At 46.8% G+C, this 22495-nt stretch overlaps 1 protein-coding gene across 50 annotated transcripts in view; it reads right to left on the reverse strand.

The window, feature by feature from the left end:
• Nucleotides 1-22495, reverse strand: part of AOPEP (aminopeptidase O (putative)) — a 365171-nt gene that overhangs the window by 106363 nt on the left and 236313 nt on the right. For all 50 annotated transcript variants that reach the window (XR_012424986.1, XR_012424985.1, XR_012424981.1 and 47 more), the window contains 2 exons: nt 14724-14767; nt 2735-2795 (listed from right to left, as the gene is read on the reverse strand). Coding sequence is in view for 16 of the 50 variants with exons in the window: in XM_074018015.1 (XP_073874116.1) it covers nt 2735-2795; nt 14724-14767 (105 nt within the window). In the remaining 34 variants the exon portion in view is untranslated. The remainder of the gene's footprint in view (nt 1-2734; nt 2796-14723; nt 14768-22495) is intronic.

The raw sequence follows: 22495 nt of genomic DNA on the forward strand, positions 1-22495 counted from the left end.
CGATCGCTGGGGGACAGAAAATTTTGTGAGAACAAAGAGCATCAGAGCAATTTCAGGGCCCTGGTTGTCACTCCAGGGCAAGCATCCTAGTAACTTTATATTATAATGATGGGGGCAAAGAACAAGGTGTCCCGTTCCCCACGAGCCTCCTGCAGCCGGAGGCTCTCAGGCCCTTGTAGAGCTTTTCACTGAAGTGGGAACGACAAGGAACTCTCGAGGAGCGGGAAAGGGGTTGAGAGTAGGTAAATCAGCAGCAGCCGCAGAAATCATGGCCAAAACAGGTCGAAGAGACGAAAAGACGCCATCCGATCCCCGCCAGTGGCGAGGCACGCGCTACATCCCTCCGATCCCCCGCCAGTGGCCAGGCACGCGCTACATCCCTCCGATCCCCGGCCAGTGGCGAGGCACGCGCTACATCAGAGTCCTTTTGTCTGACACTGTTGTTTTTACTGAACAGTGAAGCACCCACGGAAACACCAGTTGGGTCTTAAACACAGTTTACAGCCGGTTGGCCTCACTGCACCTGGCTGTTTTGACAGCAGGTCTCTTCAGTTTATAGCAGAGATTCTTGTCTACACTATAAGCTGTCACTAATGCAACCAGACCTTTGGAAAAAATGTATAGCTCAGAGGCAAATCTCTCTCTTCCACAGACCCCTCCCTCTTTTAATGAAAACCAAAAGCCGCCTCCTCTGCAGGGGAGATGACCGCCCCCAGCAGTGACAGAGCCAGCCCAGCACCTCGGCCTAAGCGGGGTGACCCCAGCACGACGGCCTAAGCGGGGTGACCCCAGCACCACGGCCTAAGCGGGGTGACCCCAGCACCTCGGCCTAAGCGGGGTGACCCCAGCACCTCGGCCTAAGCGGGGTGACCCCAGCACCTCGGCCTAAGCGGGGTGACCCCAGCACCTCAGCCTAAGCGGGGTGCGCCTGCTTCTGGGCATAGGATTAAGGCCTCTTTCTTTCCCCTCCGTAGGGGCTGACGGCTGCGAACAGCAGTCTTCTTGTTCCAGGCCAGGAAATTTGGGAGCCAGTTACTGGAGCTCCCAGCTTCCAGGCCACACTAAGACTGTCTGGGAGCCTTGGAACAGCCTGGCTTAGGAGCACAAGAAAGAAGCCTGCAGCAAACGTCCCCCAGCACCTGCACTCCCATCTGACACATGAAGGGAAGGGCTCGGTTATTCACACCTACACAAGCCTGAACTTGCTTTTCCTCAACGTCTGTCCTCGGTGAGCAGTCGGGTTTGGAACTCACCGTCTCAGAGCCCACGGGCCTCACTGTCATCCACGTGAGGGAAGGCACTGCCCCCGTGGGCGTCTCAGTGCCCACGACCAGGCACTGCCGTGTCCCGCCCCTGGTTTGTTTTGTTTGTAAGACTCAGGATTTTTTTATTTTTTCCTCCCAGAAGGACTGGACCAAAGAAATAATTTGTAACAGGCGACACACATTCCTGAACTGAAGGCAAACCGTCCTCTTTTAGGAACGAGCTTTACGGTGGGCTGATGGCTGACATTTCCCATGTGGTGAAAATGGACAGAGACGTGAGGAGGTGGTGAAAAGGTAACGGAGAACAGCCCTCCTGTCCCTTCATTTCATGGTTCACAGACACTTACTGACATTGAGACCCTCCCAAGGGGAAGCTCATGGAACCAGCCATGAAACCAGAAACCAGCAGGCTACAGGGCCTGCCTCACTACGCGGGTCCGCCCCTAGACGCCAAGGCCCACAGCCCTGGGTCAGGCCCAGACTGAGCGAGCTCCCGGCCTGAGAGTCCTCTGACAGCGCATCTGGGATCCCACCCTCAGATTTCCCAGGGCCTAGGCTTGCCATGGCCAGCATTCACCTTGGCGAAGGGGCCGGGGCTGTCCAGTGGTCTCTGGGAGGTGCAGGGCCAGAGGAGAGTGGATGGGGAGAGGAGCTCCAGGCCAGGTGATTTCCACAGAGCTAGGGATGGCCAGGAAAAGGCTTCTCCCTTAGAGCTGCCCACAGACTGAAAAGGAGGGAGAGAACAGGAATATCCAGCTGGGAGGAGCCCGGGTCCCTGAGACAGAGACCAGTGGAAATGGGTCAGGTCCCTAAGACAGAGAGACCAGTGGAAATGGGTCAGGTCCCTAAGACAGAGAGACCAATGGAAATGGGTCAGGTCCCTAAGACAGAGAGACCAATGGAAATGGGTCAGGTCCCTAAGACAGAGACCAATGGAAATGGGTGAGCCGGGTGAGAAGGCTGGCCTGAGACAGGAGCCCGACGCAGAACCAGGAGACGAGGGAGCCGCAGACGTGTCAGGGAAACAAGGGACAGGGACCACGGGGCAGGACAGACGGCGGCGGTCGCAAACCAACTCCTGTGTCAGCCGCATCCGAAGAGCAGAGCTGGAGGCCGGCTGCTCCCCCGCCCCCTCCTCCCCCGACCCCACCCCCTGGGGCTCAGAACTGGTGGCTGGTGGCTCCGCCCAAAATCTACCCCACGTTTTGCAGGGCCTCATTTAGCAGGGGGTTCAGGGGCTACCATCACTCCCACCTATACCACGGTCACTTGAAAGTGGCCAGAGGCACACCCCACAACGAGGGGCGGAAACGCAGAGGGGAGACAAGCGTTCTGACTTACAGATACTTGCACTCAGTAAGATAATGACTTTCCTACACATATATTAAGACATCACTGTCATGACTGATGTGCTAAGCAGCAAGCTTTACTATTCTCCATGGATTCTACCAGTGGTTATCTTGAGTTACCTTTGGTATTCCGGAACTCTCAAGCCAGTCTTGGTAGATGTTTTCAACAGACAACTCAAGCCTTTAGAAAGAAAACAACAAAAAGCAAAGGATTAAAAAGTTACAGAGCACTTAAGACACAGACTGTTCTCTCTAACTGGGCACGTGACAGCATCAATCTTCCAGAAGTACCTGGGCTTTAAAGAAAGGGAGGCACTCCCTGGGTTACAGCGTGGAAGGGAGCCCAGTCACGAGACAGCTTCTCTTCATCAACGGCAACACGCACGAGGAACTCGAAGGTCCCAGGTGCAGCATCACAGGTGCTTTCAGGGCTTTGAACGGAACTGTTTGGTTGGGACAGCCCATTTCGGGAGGGTAAGGCATATTCACAGCACACATCGGGCACAGCTGCTTCCCAGAGAGTAGTGAGGCAAAAGCGAAATCGCAACATTATGGCATTTAGTGCGTCAACACAAAGTATGCGCTTTATAGGAAAGATGGACGACAACCAGCAAAAATAAGACAAACCACTACCAGACCACAGAGAGCCTCAGGTGCGAGGAATGAGGGCCACCTCCACTGTCTCCTTTCAACCGGGCCCCGTTCTGCTTTATTTGGGTGTTATCATTGCTTGGTACGTCCTATCTAAAGTCAGCTGAAATTCTTCTGCTCTCAGGCCCCGCTGGCTTGACTACTCCTTAAAACCACTAAGTCTTCAGTAGATTCAGGATCACCAGAGCTCAGGCTGTGTCCTTTTGCCTTCCTTGGCTAATGCAGCTTAAAGCACACCCACCCCCTCAACCTCTTCCAGATAACTCCTGCTCACACCCAGGTCTCTGCTTCCAGAGAGGCCTTTCCTGACCTCCTCCCCAGGGCCGTAACATCTGTCACACTCGCTGTTCTCTGCCTCACAGCGTCCACCAGGGTTTGTTACTGAGTATTTGCTCAACGACGCGACTTAGTTACTGTCTCCTCGCTGGATAGAAACCATCTGAGATCTGATTCCTGGTATGAAAGAGGATCCTCTTTTTTTTTTTATTTGAATGAATGAAAGCACATTTAATTGTAGACTCATTAAAATTATTCCTTTTAAAGACAATATTCACTTTTCCAGCAAGATACTTCCAAGTTGTTAAGCTCTGCCTCTTTTAAATCTTAATGTGTCATACGCTACATCATATATAAAAGTCTGTAACTATATACCTGCTTTCTCCCTCCCTTTTGGAATTCCAGAAGTTATGAAAAGATCCAGTGTTACACACACTGTTAAGGAGCTGGAAGGCCTAGGGCACCCCTCCCCTGACCCTGCGGGTGGTGCTGCCGACGGGAAGTAGTGAGGTAGGGAGGGAAGGGGGGACTGGCTTGGGGAGGGCTGGAGGAAAAGGGGACTGATTTTCTCTTTCTTTTCTTCCCCCTATTGGTCACTCACTGGTGCATCTCGTCCTCCCTAGCCAAGGGCAAAAGGAAAGGCTGCTTAAAAAGGCAATTGCTATTTCAAAACAGAAGAAGTTCGTGGAGGGAAAGGGGGCTTACGCAGAAAAAGGGCTTTGCGTTCAGACGAAAGCCGATGGCCCTCTGTGTGACTGGCAGGCAGGAGAAGGGGAGGGGACGGCCTCTCTAGGCCCTCCAGGGTCCCAGACTCAGTGGAGTTACCCGGCGGACCTCACAGAAAGGCCAGTGCCACCCTCGCTGGACCTTCCACTGCTTCTTCGTCATTTCACAGCATCGGCCTCAGTGCAAATGGCCAATTCCGCTGTAAGTTGTGAGTGTGTGGGAGCGTGAGCATGCGTGGATGTGTGCACGTGTGTCCGTGTGTGGGTGGTGGAGGCAGCGGAGACTTGAAGAGAGGAGGAAGCTCTCAGCGCACCTTCCATGAGGTCTCTGTTCTTTCTTAAGCTTTGTTTACTTGGGAGGGAGGCTGGAGATTCCCTTAATGGGCAGCAGGAAGGTGCCAGGAGGAGGGTGGGGGCTAACTCACCAGGTACGAGAGACACCAGTGAAAAAGGTGAAAGCCCGGGGCTGCTCAGGGCTGCAGGCAGGAGCCTGACCCCTCCACCAAGTGAACTGTCCTCTCCAGCGGCATGTCCAGCAGCAGATAAGGTGGGGACAGTGCACTCACAGCCACCAAGGACCGGTCTTCCGCTGGGCAGCCTTACCTTCAATGTACATTACAAAATCTATCTTACCTCCATCCTCACACATCTCACTAGAAAATAAGGCAACTTCAAGATTACTTGTGCACAGGTAGGAAAGTGTCCTTCACTGGCTTCCTTCCAGCCAGAAAGGGACGTTTCTGTGCCCAGAACCCTGAGGCCAAACCTCCTTTCACCCATCCTTCAAGCAATCCTCAGGAAAGCTGGAGCAAGAGGCTGACTTCTGGGCCAAGTGCAGAGGGCCAGGCTCACACCTGTAATCCAAGTGCTTTGGGAGGCTGAGGCAGGAGGATCACTTGAGGCCAGGTGTTCAAGACCAGCCTGGGCAACATGGCAAAACCCTGTCTCTACTAAAAATACAAAAATTAGTTAGGTGTGGTGGCACGCGCACATAGTCCCAGCTACTTGGGAGTCTGAGGTGGGAGAATGGCTTGAGCCTGGGAGGCAGAGGTTGCAGTGACCTGGGATGACCACCACTGCACTCCAGCCTGGGGACAAAGTGAGACCCTGTCTCAAACCCCCCCAAACCCCCCCATAAAAGAGGCTGCCTTCTGAACTGAAAACAAGTCTTCACCTTTCCCATAAGATATTTAAGAGGAAGATGCAGAATTTGGAAAGGACTTGAAAGAACAATAGTGACGGTCAAAAGGGGAAGCATCCACAAGAGGTAAAGGGAGCTGAGGTTAAATATGCTCGAGGAGAGAAGTCCAAAGAGCGACTTAATTGCTGTTTTTGGGTGATTTTACAAAAGACAGCGAACGGCTGTTGTGCATCAGCATGGGGGAGTGAATATGAAGACACGGACATAAATTTCCTTTGGGGAACTTTCGCTTACAGGCACTTCTCTAGGGGTGGCATGGAGTGGGGGCTGGGAGTTGAGCCCTGGAATGTTACTAAGTGAGGTCCAAAGTCTTCACCGGAGAAGACTGAAAAACAGGCAACCTTCTCCATGTGGCGAACGTTCGCCGGACGGCTGCTGGGCAAACGTTCTGTGGAGGCTGGATGATGGGAAAACCTAGGGAGTGACTGTCGATTTGGGATGTGTAATAGACACCAGGCAGAATGCTACCAGCACTTGTAGAGATGACGGTCCTCTAGGTGTTGAAGAACCACCACTGCAGGTGGGACAGGTAAAACAGGACAATAGGAGGTGCATCAGGAGAGGCTACCTAAGAATGCCTGGTGGGGCAGAGCCAATAGAAATGGAAGAAAAGCACGCGGGGCGAAGACAGCAGGAGCAGGAATGCCAGTGCAGTAGTGTGCAGACTGTTCAGCTCAGCGGGGCTGACCTCCAGAGTGAGCTGAGAAAGAAAACAGGGGTCCTGCGGGGACTCTGGAGGCCCTGCCACCGGGCCCTGCCTTTGTCAAGGAGGCTCTGGGGCACAGCTGCAGAGGGACATGGCAGGGACCTGAGTCAAGGAAGAAAAAGCGGAGAAGAGGCTGGAGGCAGCAGACCACACCGGAACCTGCGGAACGTTTCCGCAGGAGGCAACAAGAGGGGCCCACATGGATGTGGCGTGCAGGGGACGGATCTGGAGGGCAGCACTGGAGCAGTCCAGCTGCAGGGTTGGGAGACACTGCAGACAGTGGCCCCAGGAATCTCCGCAGGATGTGACTTTCCGTAGAAAGTATGCGGCTGCATATACAATGTGCCTGTGCCACAGTCTTCGGCCAACTCAGAGGGTTAGTTCATTGGCAAGTATTAAGGCAAATTCTGCTTTAACATCGTTAGTACTTACACACACACATAGTATTCTACAGTGGCACTAAAAGGGAAACCAACAAAAAGTCCTCTATCCACTGCCAAGAAAAGGCATAAAAGTAGAAGCTACTGCTTATTGAACACCTACTGTTTACCAGACACAATAGACAGAGTATCATCTATACTTGATAATAACTGTGCAAGACCAATATTATTATTATTATTACTAAAGACAGGGTCCCACTTTCTCACTCAGGCTGGAGTGCAGCAGCTCAGTCTCAGCTCACTGCAACCCCCTCCTGCAGGGATGGAGCAATCCTCCCACCTCAGCCTTCCGAGCAGCCAGGACGACAGGCATGTGCCACCATGCCCGACTAATTTTTGAGATTTTTTGCACAGACAGGGTCTCACTATATTGCCCAAACTGGTCTTAAAACTCCTGGCCTCAAATGATTCCAGTGTCCCAAAGTGCTGGGATTACAGGCGTGAGCCACCAAACCCAGCCAAAAGACCAATATTATTGTCTTCATCTTAGAGACGAACAAATACAGGTTCCAAGAAATTGAGAAATGTATCCAAGGCCACACAGATGGTACTTGAAGAGCTGGGATTTGAACCTGTGGTGCCTGGCTATGAAACCCCAGCTTTTCTTTCTGTCCTAAACTCCGGCTTCATGACACACGGGTTTCTACAATGGAACGGACGAGCTGGCAGAAGGGGTGGACCTACGCCTGCTCCAAACCATGCTGACTCCCCCCTCACTAATCTCTCCTGCTGAAGACGGCCTGGCTCCTGCATGGTTGCCCTGTTTGTCAACCCTTCCGTTACATTTCTGAAGAGATCGGGAGACCCTTGGGAGGGTCAGAAGTGTGAGAGCAGGAGAGCTGTCAGTGAGCTGCATCCGGAGGCTAAAGGCACTCTCCGTGAATGAAGAGAACATGTGTTTTCAGATCACTTTTCTTTGGAAAGGTTCGAAGCATCTTATAACCATTATTCATTTCTCATGATATCCCTGTGAAGTGAGTGTCAATCGTCGTGTGGCTTCTTAGCACAGGACCATAGGAGGACTCTGACCCAAGCCAGCAAAGGAAAAAATCCAGGTTTCTAAACTTCCAGTATCAGTGTCACTATCACACTGCATCATGCCCTATTTGGGGATTGTTAATGTGGAATAAGATGTTCAATTATGAGAGAATGATGAAAGCATTAATTCCAGCTGCTAACAAAAATTTTTAAGGTACGATGAGTGGCCTTATCTCCCAAGGAATCATGAGAGACCATATGAAAACGTTTGATTTTCAGGGAAGAAATGGACTAACATGTTGTAGAAAGAACACAGCATGCACGTAGCTCAGGGAGGAAACAGGATGTAGGTCTTACAAAGAAAGACGGCGTGTGCAGTTTCTGCTGTTTGGAGCATAATTATTGAAATGGCATGGCAGGTGAATTTTTAGGTCTGGGCATGGATTTACGCAGTGGTTAAACTCAAAGCTGACTTTTTCAAATCCAGATACTCAGAATCGAAGCCAACGGTGAATTTTTTCCCTCTGAGGTCATGTGGCTTAAATAACCGCAACAGACAAGCAGCAGCATTTCCACTTAGCCAGGACCTAGAACTTACAGGAAATTACTCTTCTGCATGTCTGATCACTATGGAAATCGATTTTATACAGAGAGCTAAAAGCACACAGACCCAGGACTGCGAGTCCTGCATATCCGCACTCGTGAGGTGGACTTCCCGCCTCAGTACTGAAACCCGGGCCTGAGCCCGGGCCTCCTGGGTATGAGGAACAGCAGGTGGCTCTGCCCTCTGGCCGGCTGTTCCCCGGTGCGCTCCCACAGCCTATAGGGTGACTCTGAGTGTCGATGGTCTCCAGCCCCTCCGAGCTATAAATTTGGTCACAGTTAATTAACAGCGGGGGAGAAAATATGCTGACCACCTGGCATGATACTGGTTAGAAAAACAAGCTGTGTGGAAAGCCAAAAAGTAACCAATTGTTCATCCCTTTACGGAGTTGAAATAAACCAACAGGCTTGTGTGAAGACGGTGTTGCCCATGCCTGTTTACTCGCTCAGCTGATTTCCAAGGTGGGGTGACGAGAACGGGATGACTGGACGGACCGGCTACTTGTGCCTGTCGACGTGTTGCTGATGAACAGAAATGTCTTCAGCGCTCTTGGCTCCTGTCGTCAGCTCCCGAGATCCTAAAGATCACAGTCAGTGCCTCTGAGGGGAAGCAATTTTCACAGGAACTAAAGGACAGACTTAAAGAACTTGGAAGTGCAACCAGATAGAGGTCAGGCAGCGGGAACTGCAGAGCTCAGGGTCTGGAATGGAAAAATGCCCTTTTCTGGAATTCAGTTTACATCTGCGTCGATGTTTACATTTAGTTAGTTTACACGTTTAAATTCCCTCTCTACATGTGGGTGGATCTCAAAGCTGTGCACAGTCACTTATTTTCTTCCTTTGTTTGTTTGTTTGTTTGTTTGTTTGAGACAGGGTCTCACTCTGTCTCCCAGGCTGGCGTGCAGTGGTGCAATCTCAGCTCATTGCAGCCTCAAACTCCTGGGCTCAAGCCATCCTCCAACCTCAGCCTCCCGAGTGCTAGACTACAGACACGTACCACCATGCAGGCTAATTTTTTGTATTTCTTGGAGAGATGGGATTTTACCATGTTGACCAGGCTGGTCTCCAACTCCTGAGCTCTAAGTGATCTGCCCGCCTTGGCCTCCCAAAGTGCTGGGATTACAGGCATGAGCCATGGTGCCCAGCCGATTTATTTTCTTGATCAAAACAAGTCATTTGTGCTTGGGTAGATAATAAAGATTGCTGAGGTCACACTTATAAAACGAGTACTGTGTAGCTCCGTGGGGGAGAAACAGTATTAGATTAAAACGAACACAGGAACATGCACACACACACACAGTAACTGATGGGCAAGGAAAGAAGTGGAGCTCTTACTGACACTGAACACAAGGCACAAGGACACCGGCGTACGGCGCTCCACGGGCTCTTCCACCAGGAGAGGCGGCTGCTCAGGGTTTGTCTGGGGTTTCTTCTGACCACTTTTAGTTTTATCTGACAGCATCTTTCTGCCTTCAAATGCTCACCCTTTCCACTCCCTCTGCCCCATCCAGACTCCCCAAACACCTGCCCTCCTGCATTTCCATTGCGACTTCAGAGTGTGACTTAGTGACAAAGAAAAAAAGGTCAGACTCAACTTTCACAACCAGTCAACCAAGTCTTATCTGTGGCAACTCTAAAGAATGCCTTGGCCATTCATTACTCTCAAACCCACCACCACCATCACCGCCCCGCCACAGCTCCAGCCACCGCCGTCACCGCCCCGCCACAGCTCCAGCCACCGCCGTCACCGCCCCGCCACAGCTCCAGCCACCGCCGTCACCGCCCCGCCACAGCTCCAGCCACCGCCGTCACCGCCCCGCCACAGCTCCAGCCACCGCCGTCACCGCCCCGCCACAGCTCCAGCCACCGCCGTCACCGCCCCGCCACAGCTCCAGCCACCGCCGTCACCGCCCCGCCACAGCTCCAGCCACCGCCGTCACCGCCCCGCCACAGCTCCAGCCACCGCCGTCACCGCCCCGCCACAGCTCCAGCCACCGCCGTCACCGCCCCGCCACAGCTCCAGCCACCACCGTCACCGCCCCTGCCACAGCTCCAGCCCTCCAGGTCTCTTGACTGAACTGCTCTATTGGTTTCTAATCGCTGTCCTGGCTTCCCGTCCCGTCCACCCCCATCTCTCTGCCACTCTGCCCTTCTCCAGTCCTGTCCACCCCTGTCTCTGCCACTCTGCCCTTGGCAGATGTCTTTCCAATCTGTGACGGTGCTGCCTTCCTTAAACCCGTTAGAGGTACAGGTGCCTGAAGGCTCAAAGCTGGGACTGTTGAGACCCTCTATATGTCCCCAGGACTCTGAACCTCAGCAGAGCACTTCCTACACGGAGTCATAACGACTTGTTTCTGTTTCGTCTTCGGTAGTCGGCTAGGAGCCTCCTAGGGCTACTCCTGGGATTTATTCCTCTCCGTTGCCCCGTGTGCGGCCCAAAGCCTGGTATGGGAGATGCTCAATAGAGAATGTGGAGTAAACCAAAGCAAGGGAACAATGCAAAGGCACTAAGGCCTGGAGAATGCTGGCCCCTGAACATTGACGGACTGGTCTAATCTGAAAAACCCTGCCTCAGCAGAACGGCTCACGTGCCTAACAGATGTACCCAAGGATCAGTTTGCAACAGAGGCCAAAGATTAGAGGCTCCGGGGGGTAGGTGTGGGGCCTTTGGAGACCTAGATAAAATTGGTACAATATGTCGCATAACTAATAGGGTAAACAGTCTGTTTTAATAGCTGAACTAGATTCTGAGATTAGTTAGCAGGCAAAAAGATTTTTAATTTCAAAATATATTCTGGTATACCTGCTGAAATCGATTCGTTGTAAAAGAGAAATCTCCTTAGCTTTTAAGGAGATTGTTTTAAAAAGAAGCTTAAGCCTGCTGGAAAAACATGATCCTAACCGGGAGAGGTGTCCTATCAAAAGGTGTGTGATTGGTGACTGGGGGCTGCCATTAAGACAGGGACACTGCTCTTAAGTTCCACAATTACAACAACAAAAGTCTCTTTGTGGGCTCCGTGTGCAGCCTCCATAAATATTCACAATGATACAGTCCAGGTTCCCCCAGAGCCAGAGGGCTTAGGGGCATCCAGATGAACTCCATAACCTTATTAGGAAGAGGATTAAAAGAGAGAAGGCCTCCAATACCAAAAATGCACTTTGTTGCTTCAGTGAAAATTGTTATATTTATGCCCTAAGAAGTTCTTTTGAAAGAATACATAGTCACCACTCAGAAACAGACTTCGGTAACAGCATAAGAAAGTAGTAACCATTTCTATTAATTTTCTTGTTTTCTCTGCGTTAGTTCCTAAGGAAAATGCTTCATTCTGTCAGAGGACCTGAAAAGTTATTCTGGGGTAGGTACGAGGAAAAGGAAAAAATACGCCCTGCAGGGAAACTATCTTCTTGATCTTAACAGCCACATGTGATGGGATTTCTGCATGAAGAAATCCCATATGTCTGGTTTTTTTCCTTTTTTCCAAGACAGTAAATCTGAAAACATTTCAGACCTCCCAAAACAAGCCACATTTCCTTTGAGCAGCCTCCTGAAACACTTAGACAAAGTTTTATCCAGAGAGACTGCGTGGGGCCTTAGAAATCTTGGCCAATTTCTACGGCCCCACGCTATCTCCCGGATAAGATTTCTTCAGTATCAGAAGGCATGAACATGAAAAGGTAGAAACAAAGAAATTTATCAACTATGGGTATGTTAATCCTATATGATGCACCGGCTTGCTTTATGTGTGTGTGTGGGCAGAAAAACACAGTTAGTAAAGCAAGATCTAGTGTTTGATAGTACAGTCGGGTGTTTAAAGCTAATAAGACTTTGCTGCATTGTTCAAAACTGCTGGAAGAGAGGAAGTGAAATGTTCCCAACGTAAAAAAGGGGTGGATGTCTGGGGTGACTGATGTCCCAGCTGCCCTGGTCTGGTCATTCCACGTGGTATGCATGCACCAAAATACCACATGCACCACAAATACAGACCCCTATTAAGTATTGAAAATCCTGACTAACAATAATACTTCCACTATTGAAGAAAGAATTTGCAGCCATTCTGAATGGAAGGTGAAAGAGAAGTTTACACAGAAAAAGCCAAGCAAAAATCCAATGCTTGGAACAAAACTTCCACATCCTCAAGAGCCCTGAATCCTCTCCTGAATCTGCACGTCATCTCCTCATGAGCCCCGGATCCTCTCCTGAATCTGCACGTCATCTCCTCATGAGCCCCGGATCCTCTCCTGAATCTGCACATCATCTCCTCATGAGCCCCAGATCCTCTCCTGAATCTGCACGTCATCTCCTCGTGAGCCCCGAATCCTCTCCTGAATCTGCACGTCATCTCCAGCACCCAGTCTGGTAGCATAAGCCCTGACGCTGCACCCTGGAGACACCCAATTCACACCGCCTATAAGACAGGCTCACGGACATGGAGGTCACTGGCCTTGTATGAATCTAAGTCTATGTCCGTGTCAAAGAATTCATTTCCACACTTGGAAATCTGTTCCATGCATAAAAACGTAGTTAAAACTGTGGGTCAGAAATGAGGCAAGCAATGTTAACTCTTCTTCAAAGAAATGTTTAATTTCTCAAGATGCCTCCGTTTAATGTTTGAATACCAATTTTGCTATTAGAAATTATGTTGGCCGGGCGCAGTGGCTCATGCCTGTAATCCCAACACTTTGGGAGGCTAAGGTGGGCAGATCACGAGGTCAGGAGATTGAGACCATCCTGGTTAACACGGTGAAACCCTGTCTCTACTAAAAATACAAAAAATTAGCCGGGCATGTTGGTGGGCGCCTATAGTCCCGGTTACTTGGGAGGCTGAGGCAGAAGAATGGTGTGAACCTGGGAGGCGGAGCTTGCAGTGAGCCGAGATCACGCCACTGCACTCCAGCCTGGGCGACAGAGTGAGACTCCGTTTCAAAAAAGAAAAAAGAAATTATGTTTCAGGGTATTCACTTTTTAACACCTAAATCAAGATAGGAAATTAGGAGAGGGTTGGAATGAACGTATTTAACCCCAAACATTGGTCCTAAGACCCTTCTGCAAACCCTCTTGGTGGCCAGCCAGCCTAAAACTGGATTCCTACAAAAATGAGAATCTCCTTCCTTCCAGGGCGGTGAGCTGGTGCTGAGCCGTGTACTGAAAACACACCGGCCAGATCCAGACAGGCCTCATTCCATCTATGCTGTTTTGCTTGCTGAGGGATCTTGGAGTCTCAGTTTCCCCATTTGTAACATAGTAGATAAGAGATAGGTTCTAGAGCCAGACTGCTTGGGCTAAAATCCCAGCCTGCCGCAAACAGCTGTGAGATCCTGGGCAGCTTACTCAGCCGCTCAGTATCTTGGTCCTCTTTTTGGTATAATCAGGATAAAAACATCATGGACCAAACAGTGTTGTTTTGAGGATTAAATGACTGCCTGCATGTGCTCACTTCACTGCTGGCCTATAATAATCACCACCATGACGATGCTGAACAGAACTGTACTAAGAGTTAAATGATTACTGGATCTACATCCTGGATCCAGTGCCTGAAACACAGATGATTATAGTATCTACACCAATCATTAATTGAACACCTACTTTAAATACATATGCTAGCTCCTTTAATCCTTTCGAAAACCCTGCTAGATGATAGGTTAAAAAACTAAAATTTAGAGGGATTATGTGACTTGCTCCAAATGTCATAGTTAAGAGGTGGCAATCCCAGCACTTCGGGAGGCCAAGGCAGGTGGATCACTTGAGGCCAGGAGTTCGAAACCAGCCTGGCCAACATGGCGAAACCCCAACTCTACTAAAAATACAAACATTAGCAAGGTGTGGTAATCCCAGCACTTTGGGAAGCCAAGGTGGACGGATCACCTGAGGTTAGGAGTTCAAGACCAGCCTGGCCAACATGGTGAAACCCTGACTCTACTAAAAATACAAAAATTAGCCGGGCATGGTGGGTGCCTGTAGTCCCAGCTACTTGGGAGGCTGAGGCAGGAGAATCACCTGAACCTGGGAGGCGGAGCTTGCAGTGAACTGAGATCGTGCCACCACACTCTATCCTAGGTGACAGAGTGATACTCCATCTCAAAAAACAAAAGAAGTGGCAGAGCTGGGTTTAAAATCTAGGACAGCCTGAGTTTATATCCCAAGCTCTTACTACTATACTACACATTGTTGCTTTTAATTACATAGTATTTCCCTGTATTAAGCCACATTAACTGGAGCTACCCTGAGTTTCCGAACCTTCCTCTCCTCCATTCTCTCCACAGCAGCGAAGGCCACAGACTGTGCTTGGCTTGCCTCCCATCCCACTTCTGGGGCCTGACTTTGGGGATCTTCGGTCGCGCACACTGGCTCCCAATATCCACCGGGGCTCGTCCCAAAGTCTGGCTGAGGACCCTGTACTCCCACTGGCAGAACGAGGTCCCTGCCGCTATTCCACAGAAACACTGAGCTTTCTAGGCTGTGACAAGCCAAGCAGTGGCAATGTCATTTTCAACATTAAAACCGGGCTCTTAATTCCTAAATGGTCCTTACCTTTTTTCTTCTGGGATGTTCTCCAGTAGCATTTGAAGGAAATCCTGGGATTAAAAAAACAAACCATTAAAGATGTCCATCAATAAATAACTCTGCCTGGAACCATGCCAGGGGCTGAGGACTCCCAGCTACGGGCAGCTCACCTGCTAGAGAAGCGAGACCCATGCTGACTTAATAGACTAGAGACTCGATTTATTAATTTCCCAGGGTTTCAATCGAATCATCGAAAGAGATTTGTTTTGTGAAAACCAAGAACATGTTAAAAAGTGGACTGTTTGTTATTCTGACCTAATCCAACAGTCTATTCTGTTTTGTGTTTAGCCATTTTCAAAAGGCTGGCCATCAAGTGAAGCATTATCCCTCTCTACTGCCCCATCGCCTGCGATTCCTGAACCTTTCCTAGAGATGCCTGGACTCCTAGAGGCTGGGAACGAACTGCAACTCTCTTGCATTGCTCTACCAAATGGTAGAGATAAATACCGAGACGATAAATATGCCGTCAAGGAACAAAGAAGTCCACAACTCCAAGCATGGCTCACAAGCCGCTGCCTCCACCTGCAGCCTCTTCTCACGCCCTTGTACAAGTCCTTGGTTACCAGACATTTCAGATGTTTAGATGATAAGCTTTTTAGACCTAAAGGCATGGCTTACACACACACACACATTTTATTTTCCTTTACTATGGAAAATTTCAAGCACAATCAGAAGTAGACGAAACCTTCACATACCCACCAATGCCCAGCCCATCCCGCCCTATCCCCTTTCCCTCTTCCTTTGTTATTTAGAAGGAAGTCCCCAACATTACATAATTTCATCAATAAAGGTTTTAGTAAATATCTCTAAAAGATAAAGACTCTTAAAACATAACCACAAAACCATAAAGACCTAAAAAATTCAAATATGAAAATGTTCATTTATATTTAACTTGTACTGTGAGTACTGTGACCCCTTTTCCAGCCCATTTAATTCTGGAATCTTGATTTGTTCTTAACTAGGGCTGTCAGATAAGAAGAGATGCCCAGTAAAACTGGGGGCATAATTACATTAAAAAATTATTTGCTATTTAACTGAAATTTGAATTGTACTGATTTTTCTGTTCTGTATGTTTATTTGCTAAGTGTGTAATCCTAGTGTCAACCTTTCCTCATCTGAAAATTTAATAAGATATACCTTGGATAAATACAGAACATGAAACAAACAAGAACAATATTTAACTTTCTTGGAACTTGATGATATTGAGTAACAAGTAAGATCTATACTTGAAGTTTTTCTTTTAATCAATAGAAAATAATCTTTTAAAATGGGTCTGCCCAAAGATGACAGACAAGAGTCACTCCAGACTAGGCCCTCCTGATAGAACCACGTCTGCAGATACAGACTCCACAAGACTCTGATGACACCCATTTAACTGCAGACTGAAGCCTCCCGATAGAACCATGTCTGTAGATACAGACGCCACAAGACTCTGATGACACCCATTTAACTGCAGACTGAAGCCTCCCGATAGAACCACGTCTGTAGATACAGATGCCACACAGGACTCTGATGACGCCCATTATCTGCGAGATGGAAGCAGTAGCACAGATCTTCGTGTTACAGAACAGACAGAATTACAGAGGAATGGAAATCTGCAACCCATTTGTATGACGAGGTGTTCTTCCTCTATCATCACATAGAAATATCGCTACACTAGTGAAGCTGGCGGTCCTGTTTCTACGTGTTCACGGGTGATCACAGTCTGTTTCTTCCAGAGACAAAGTCTCCCTATTAAGAGCATTAATGAAATATTTATTTCTTGCAATGTCTGTTCTTCTGAGACTTTGTTTATTGCTGTTTGACGTGAATTAACAATACAAACAGTAATAAAACTAATGTTTAAAAAAATGGACCACGCGAAGAAAATGGGAGTGGGGGGACAACCCCAAACTGACGGATGCCTCACAACTGAAGTCGTTCCTTGCACTTGCATATACAGAGAAAGTACCAAAGGAGACAAGAGCAGTATTTAGAACGCAAAGAAGTATTTTTGCTTGAGGTTCTTAGAGTTATCATTCTTATTATTTAAAAATTATTTTGCAAAAACATTTAGACATTTATTTATCACAATCTAATATATTTTTTATAAATTTAATATCTTAATAGATAACTCTGTAGATTAATTTCTCTCTGGCTTGTGGATAGGATTTTTGATTCTTAAAAATCCAAGTCCTTGTAGGGGCCGGGCACAGCAGCTCACGCCTGCAATTCCAGCATTTTGGGAGACCCAGGTGAGCAGACCATGAGGTCAGGAGTTCGAGACCAGCCTGGCCAACGTAGTGAAACCCCATCTCTACTAAAAATACAAAAAATTAGCTGGGTGTGGTGGGTGCACCTGTAATACCAGCTACTTGGGAGGCTGAGGCAGGAGAATTGTGTGAACCCAGGAGGCGGAGGTTGCAGTGAGCTGAGATCGCGCCATTGCACTCCAGCCCAGGCAACAATGCGAGACTCCGTCTCGGGAAAAAAAAAAAAAAAAAAAAAATCCAAGGACTTGTAATGATAACTTTTTACTAATTTTACTTCATTATCTCCTTGTAGCCCATACTAATGTATCCTATATTTGCCTGGTAATTTATGCTCAATTATATGGGGGAAATTACATTAATTCAATGGCAACGGGGGGAATGTAATTGCATGAGAAGCAGGAAATTCAGAGTTAACCTTAATTCTGCCCTTTTGCATTTTCCAATCAATCGGATCCTTCTGTACAGGACTGCAGAGCACAGGTATCCAGAATTGGGTGTTGAGTTCAGGGTAAGCGCAGGAGGCCCCGGGAACCCTGCTTCGTGCTGAAGGAAGATGGTTGTCCTGCTTCCAGTGGGCTGCGATCCTGGAGCGCCTGACTCTTCCCACCTCAGAGCTCAGGCCTGTAGGCAACAGAGCCATGAGCTGCCAGCGTTGCTGGGGATGACAGGCCCAGATCTCTAAGACATGGGGCCTGCATTCCCACAGGCTATGGGAATGTCTTTCTACAGCGTTCGATATTCTTCTGTTCTGTGCTTCACCCCATTCAAGACAGCAGGTCTCATCCAAGCAGTCTCCGTACCATCTATCCATGGAATTAACCCACTGGCCCTTCTGACTCCTGCCATAGATTCCGTCTTTAACCACGAAACGCCAGTGTTCCTGTTTCTTTTCATAAATTGGCACATACCTCTAGAGTTGACTTATGACAGCTTTTTCCACTTTCTACAGCACCAGAAAATAAAAAGAAAAATGTCTCTTATGATTATTCCTTCCTGCACCACCTCTTTTCGATTCTTTCATCTGTCTTCTTTCTTTCCTTCAGCGTATTGGCAGTTTTGTGAAAGCAACTTACAGATCCTATTCGAACAAGGAGGACATTTTTCACAGCTGATTCTAGAATCATTTGACAAAGTTAGCTAGCAACAAATAGGAGGGGCCCCAGTTTGTCACCTCTGCAGTAGGCCTGAAAACAAACTAAAACCAAAGCCTACCCCCACTCCCCAAAATCTATTGATAAAACAATAGAATTTTTTGAATCTATGAAGGGGATGAAATTCTATCTGGACCCTTGGCAATGGTTATAAGCCCACACTCCAGTCAGAAAATACATTCCTTCAGAATTTTTTTCATTTCCTACTCTCCTAATAATCTATATGCCAGTCAGGTCCGTCGCATACAGCTTATTTTGATTAACACCTAATAACACTAAATTAAGCACTACACATTTTTAAAAACTAACACTGATTTTGGCACATGGCTAATTTGGTAACTATTTTTTAGTCCTGGTGAAAGCATTCAACAGAAAGCAGGTACATGTAGATTCTACTGGATAAACCAACACCGGCTTGACTATTACATGGGGCTAGCAATTTCTGTCAAGTATTTTATGAGTAATTATCATGTTCATGGGGAAGGAGTAGGAGGTAGTAGAGGCAAAACAAAATATTGAAGGAAGGATAGGATTGGCAGGATAAGCACTGAGAAGAAATGAAATTGTCAGGAAGAAGTCATTGTTAACACTCAAGAGAGGGCTTTTGTGGGGGCTAGAAAGATGGTAATATTGGCCGGACGCCGTGGCTCACGCCTGTAATCCCAGCACTTTGGGAAGCCAAGGCGGGCGGATCATGAAGCCAGGAGATCGAGACCATCCTGGCTAACACGGTGGAACCCCATCTCTACTAAAAAAATAAAAAAAATTAGTCAGGCGCGGTGGCGGCACCTGTAGTCCCAGCTACTTGGGAGGCTGAGGCAGGAGAATGGCAGGAACCTGGGAGGCGGAGCTCGCAGTGAGCCGAGGTAGCACCACTGCACTCCAGTCTGGGTGACAGAGTGAGACTCCGTCTCAAAAAAAAAAAACAAAAGAAAGATGATAATATTGAAATGCTGGACAGGGAGAGCATTTGGAAGGGAAAAGATTAAGATGTAAATTGGAAAAGGAAGAACTTTAGGGACTTCCAAGTAAAGAAACTGGACCATAGACCTTCATCATCAATAACTAACTAGCAATTTACACAAAAACACAAATCATTAAAGTAATTAAAAACTTAACCAGCAGCATTCAAACAAGGACAGCCTCATGGGATGAACTTCAAACAGACACAACTAAGAAAGAAATCTGAGATTCAAACACAGCTTCTAACTCTCCCTCTGCAGCGACCCCCAGCCTCATGCTTAGCAGTAGCAGCACTGATGAACGCACAGACCCTGCGAATTCTCACAAATAGCCACACATTTGGGGAAAAACAGGAATATCTTTATCTTTCTTCTTTGCCTGTGGAGGGGCTGGAAGTGTTTGCTGGCAAGAGACAAGCAAAACGTGGGGAATAAACAACTGAGGATGACTCTCTGGTGAGCTGCTCACGTTCTAGGGCTGTCACCTAAACTGCAGGAACAACATTAATTGAGGGGACACCTGCAGTGGGAAAAAGCTACACCCATGTTAGGTCACAAGAATCTTGGCAGGGGACATTTAACAAGTTTTCAAGAGCAGCCCAGCCAAATTTTCCCAACAAAGGCCGTATACAACTCCAGTGGAGCTTCTCTCCTCCTCCCCTCTATACATAACATCCAAGTTCCAAACTGTAGCTCAGAGGGAGAGAAAAACAGGCATAGGGTAAGTTGGAAAAGGAATCAAAGATAATGTTCCAATACATATGAGAATAAACGAAAGGTCAGGAGAGTGCTACCCAAGCTGAGAATGAGCAAAAAGCAACGTATGGCAACCATGCAAACTAACACAACAACAACTCACAGAGAGAGAGAAAGCAGCACGACACATAAAAGACAAGGAATCCCGCCTTGAAGAAAACGTAATCCAAGGAATAGAAGAAAATGCTCCATGAATACTTTACACTATAAAATAAATTAACAACTACTGAAAAAATAAGAACATAAATTTGGTAAAATGAAAGCTCAAAGATAAGTTGACAAAACAACAAAATGAGATGAACATAGCGATTTCATGGCAAAGGCAATACATTAAGGACCAGTACAGGAGCACTAATAAAATAGAAACAGCATGGAAAAGAACAGACATTAAGGAAAATAACACTAATAATAAAGGGGTTGCTTGGGATTAATACAGGTCATGAAGAAGAAAAAGATAAACACAACTGGAAAATAATAGGTATAGAGGACAAAGATGATATAACACAAGGATAACTGGTAACCTTGAAATCCAGAACCTTGCAAGGGGGAAAATGAATTCAAAAATACAATGAAGACATACTCATTGAAAGAAGAAAGAATAGAATTTAGGACTAAAATTAAAATGCACACTATTTTTCCAGGGGGAAAAAGGATAGAAAACCATAGACGTCAAGCCATTTCCTGATAAAATTTCTAAACTTCAAAGACAGGGAAAAAATTCTTCTGTCATTTAAGAGGTATAAAGGGGAAAAAGTAGATTGACTGCAAAAGTTTCCACAGCAGGATTCAATGCCAGAAAGCAACTGAGCCATGTCTAAAAGTTTTGAGGGCAGGATAATATAACCCAAGAATATTATGTCCAGTCAGTTTATAATTCAAATATAAAGACAACAGGCAAGCATTCTTAGGCAGTAAGAACTCAGAAATCATAGAGCCTGTGAGTCTGCAACTTGAACACAAATTTGATAATGAAATTCAGCCAGCAAAGAGCTCAATCAAAATAAAATATTCATGAAAAAAAGGTAAAATAACTGGTGGTAAATACTGAAATCCTTTAACAAGCCAAGATTACACAACTGTGAAAATCATTGTCATAGTACATTTTGTAAATGAAGTAAACCTTAATATATAAAAATAATAATTAAGAAAAATTTAGAATTAAGGGGAAAGTAAAGTACATAACTATGTAATTCCTCATCTTTTTTTTTTTTTTTTCCTTTCCCTGAGACGGAGTCTTGTTCTGTCCCAGGTTGGAGTGCAATGGCATGATCTTGCCTCTCTGCAACCTCCACCTCCTGGGTTCAAGCTATTCTCCTGCCTCAGCCTCTTGAGTAGCTGGGATTACAGGCGCTTGCCACCACGCCCGGCTAATTTTTGTATTTTTCATAGAGACGGGGTTTCACCATGTTAGCCAGGCTGGTCTCGAACTCCTGACCTCATGATCTATCTGCTTCGGCCTCCCAAAATCCTAGGATTACAGGCATAAGCCATCGTGCCCGGCCAATTCCTCATCTTTTACAGTAGTGAATAAACTGATGTTTTCTAAAAATGATATAAGTAAAGGGAAAAAATAATTTCAACCTCCTAATTCTTTTATAATTATGTTTCTTAACCATAGAAAATTCTTTTAGAAAATAATCGTTCTTACATTTATCTTAAGTTTGGGAAGTTATCTCTACTTTAGTTGCTTTTTCATTCATTAAATTCAAGTAAGAGAAAATTTAAAACATTTCATTAAAACGCACATATAATGTATTCCTATTTTTATAAAATTATTTCTGTCCAGTGACATCAATGTCTGTATACATGCATATACCATATATACATATATACACACATACATGTATATACATCATGTATAACATATAAACATTGAGGGATAAATAGTATGATTTCTGGAATGTCATTCACACAATATTAATTATAGGTATTTCTGGGTGGTGGGATTTTGAGTAATGTTTCACATTCTTTGTATTTTTCTGCATTGCTTATAATTTTTTATAATGAGTATATGCCAGTTGGAAAAGCAATAATTTCCAAACTTAATACAAAGCTACAGTAATCAAGACAATATGATACTAGCACAAGAATAGAAATAATGATTAATGGAATCAAATTGGGAGTCTAGAAGTAAATGCTTACATTAATGGTCAACTAATTTTTGGCAAGGGTACAAGGCAATTCAATGGAGGGAAAGAACAGTCTTTTTAACAAATGGTTTATGGGACAACTGGATATTCGCATGCAAAAAAAAGGAGTTGGACTGTAATCCTCACAACATATATAAAAATTAATTCATCAAGCCTGTAATCCCAGCATTTTGGGAGGCCGAGGCGGGCGGATCACGAGGTCGGGAGATCGAGACCATCTTGGCTAACACGGTGAAACCCTGTCTCTACTAAAAATATAAAAAACTAGCCGGGCATGGTGGCGGCGCCTGTAGTCCCAGCTACTCGGGAGGCTGAGGCAGGAGAACAGCGTGAATCCAGGAGGTGGAGCCTGCAGTGAGCCGAGATCGCGCCACTCACTCCAGCCTGGGTGACAGAGCGAGACTCTGTCTCAAAATAAATAAATAAATAAATAAATAAATAAATAAATAAATAAATAATTCAAAACAG

Source organism: Macaca fascicularis, chromosome 15 (assembly GCF_037993035.2).
Source record: "Macaca fascicularis isolate 582-1 chromosome 15, T2T-MFA8v1.1".
NCBI classification, from domain to species: Eukaryota; Metazoa; Chordata; class Mammalia; order Primates; family Cercopithecidae; genus Macaca; species Macaca fascicularis.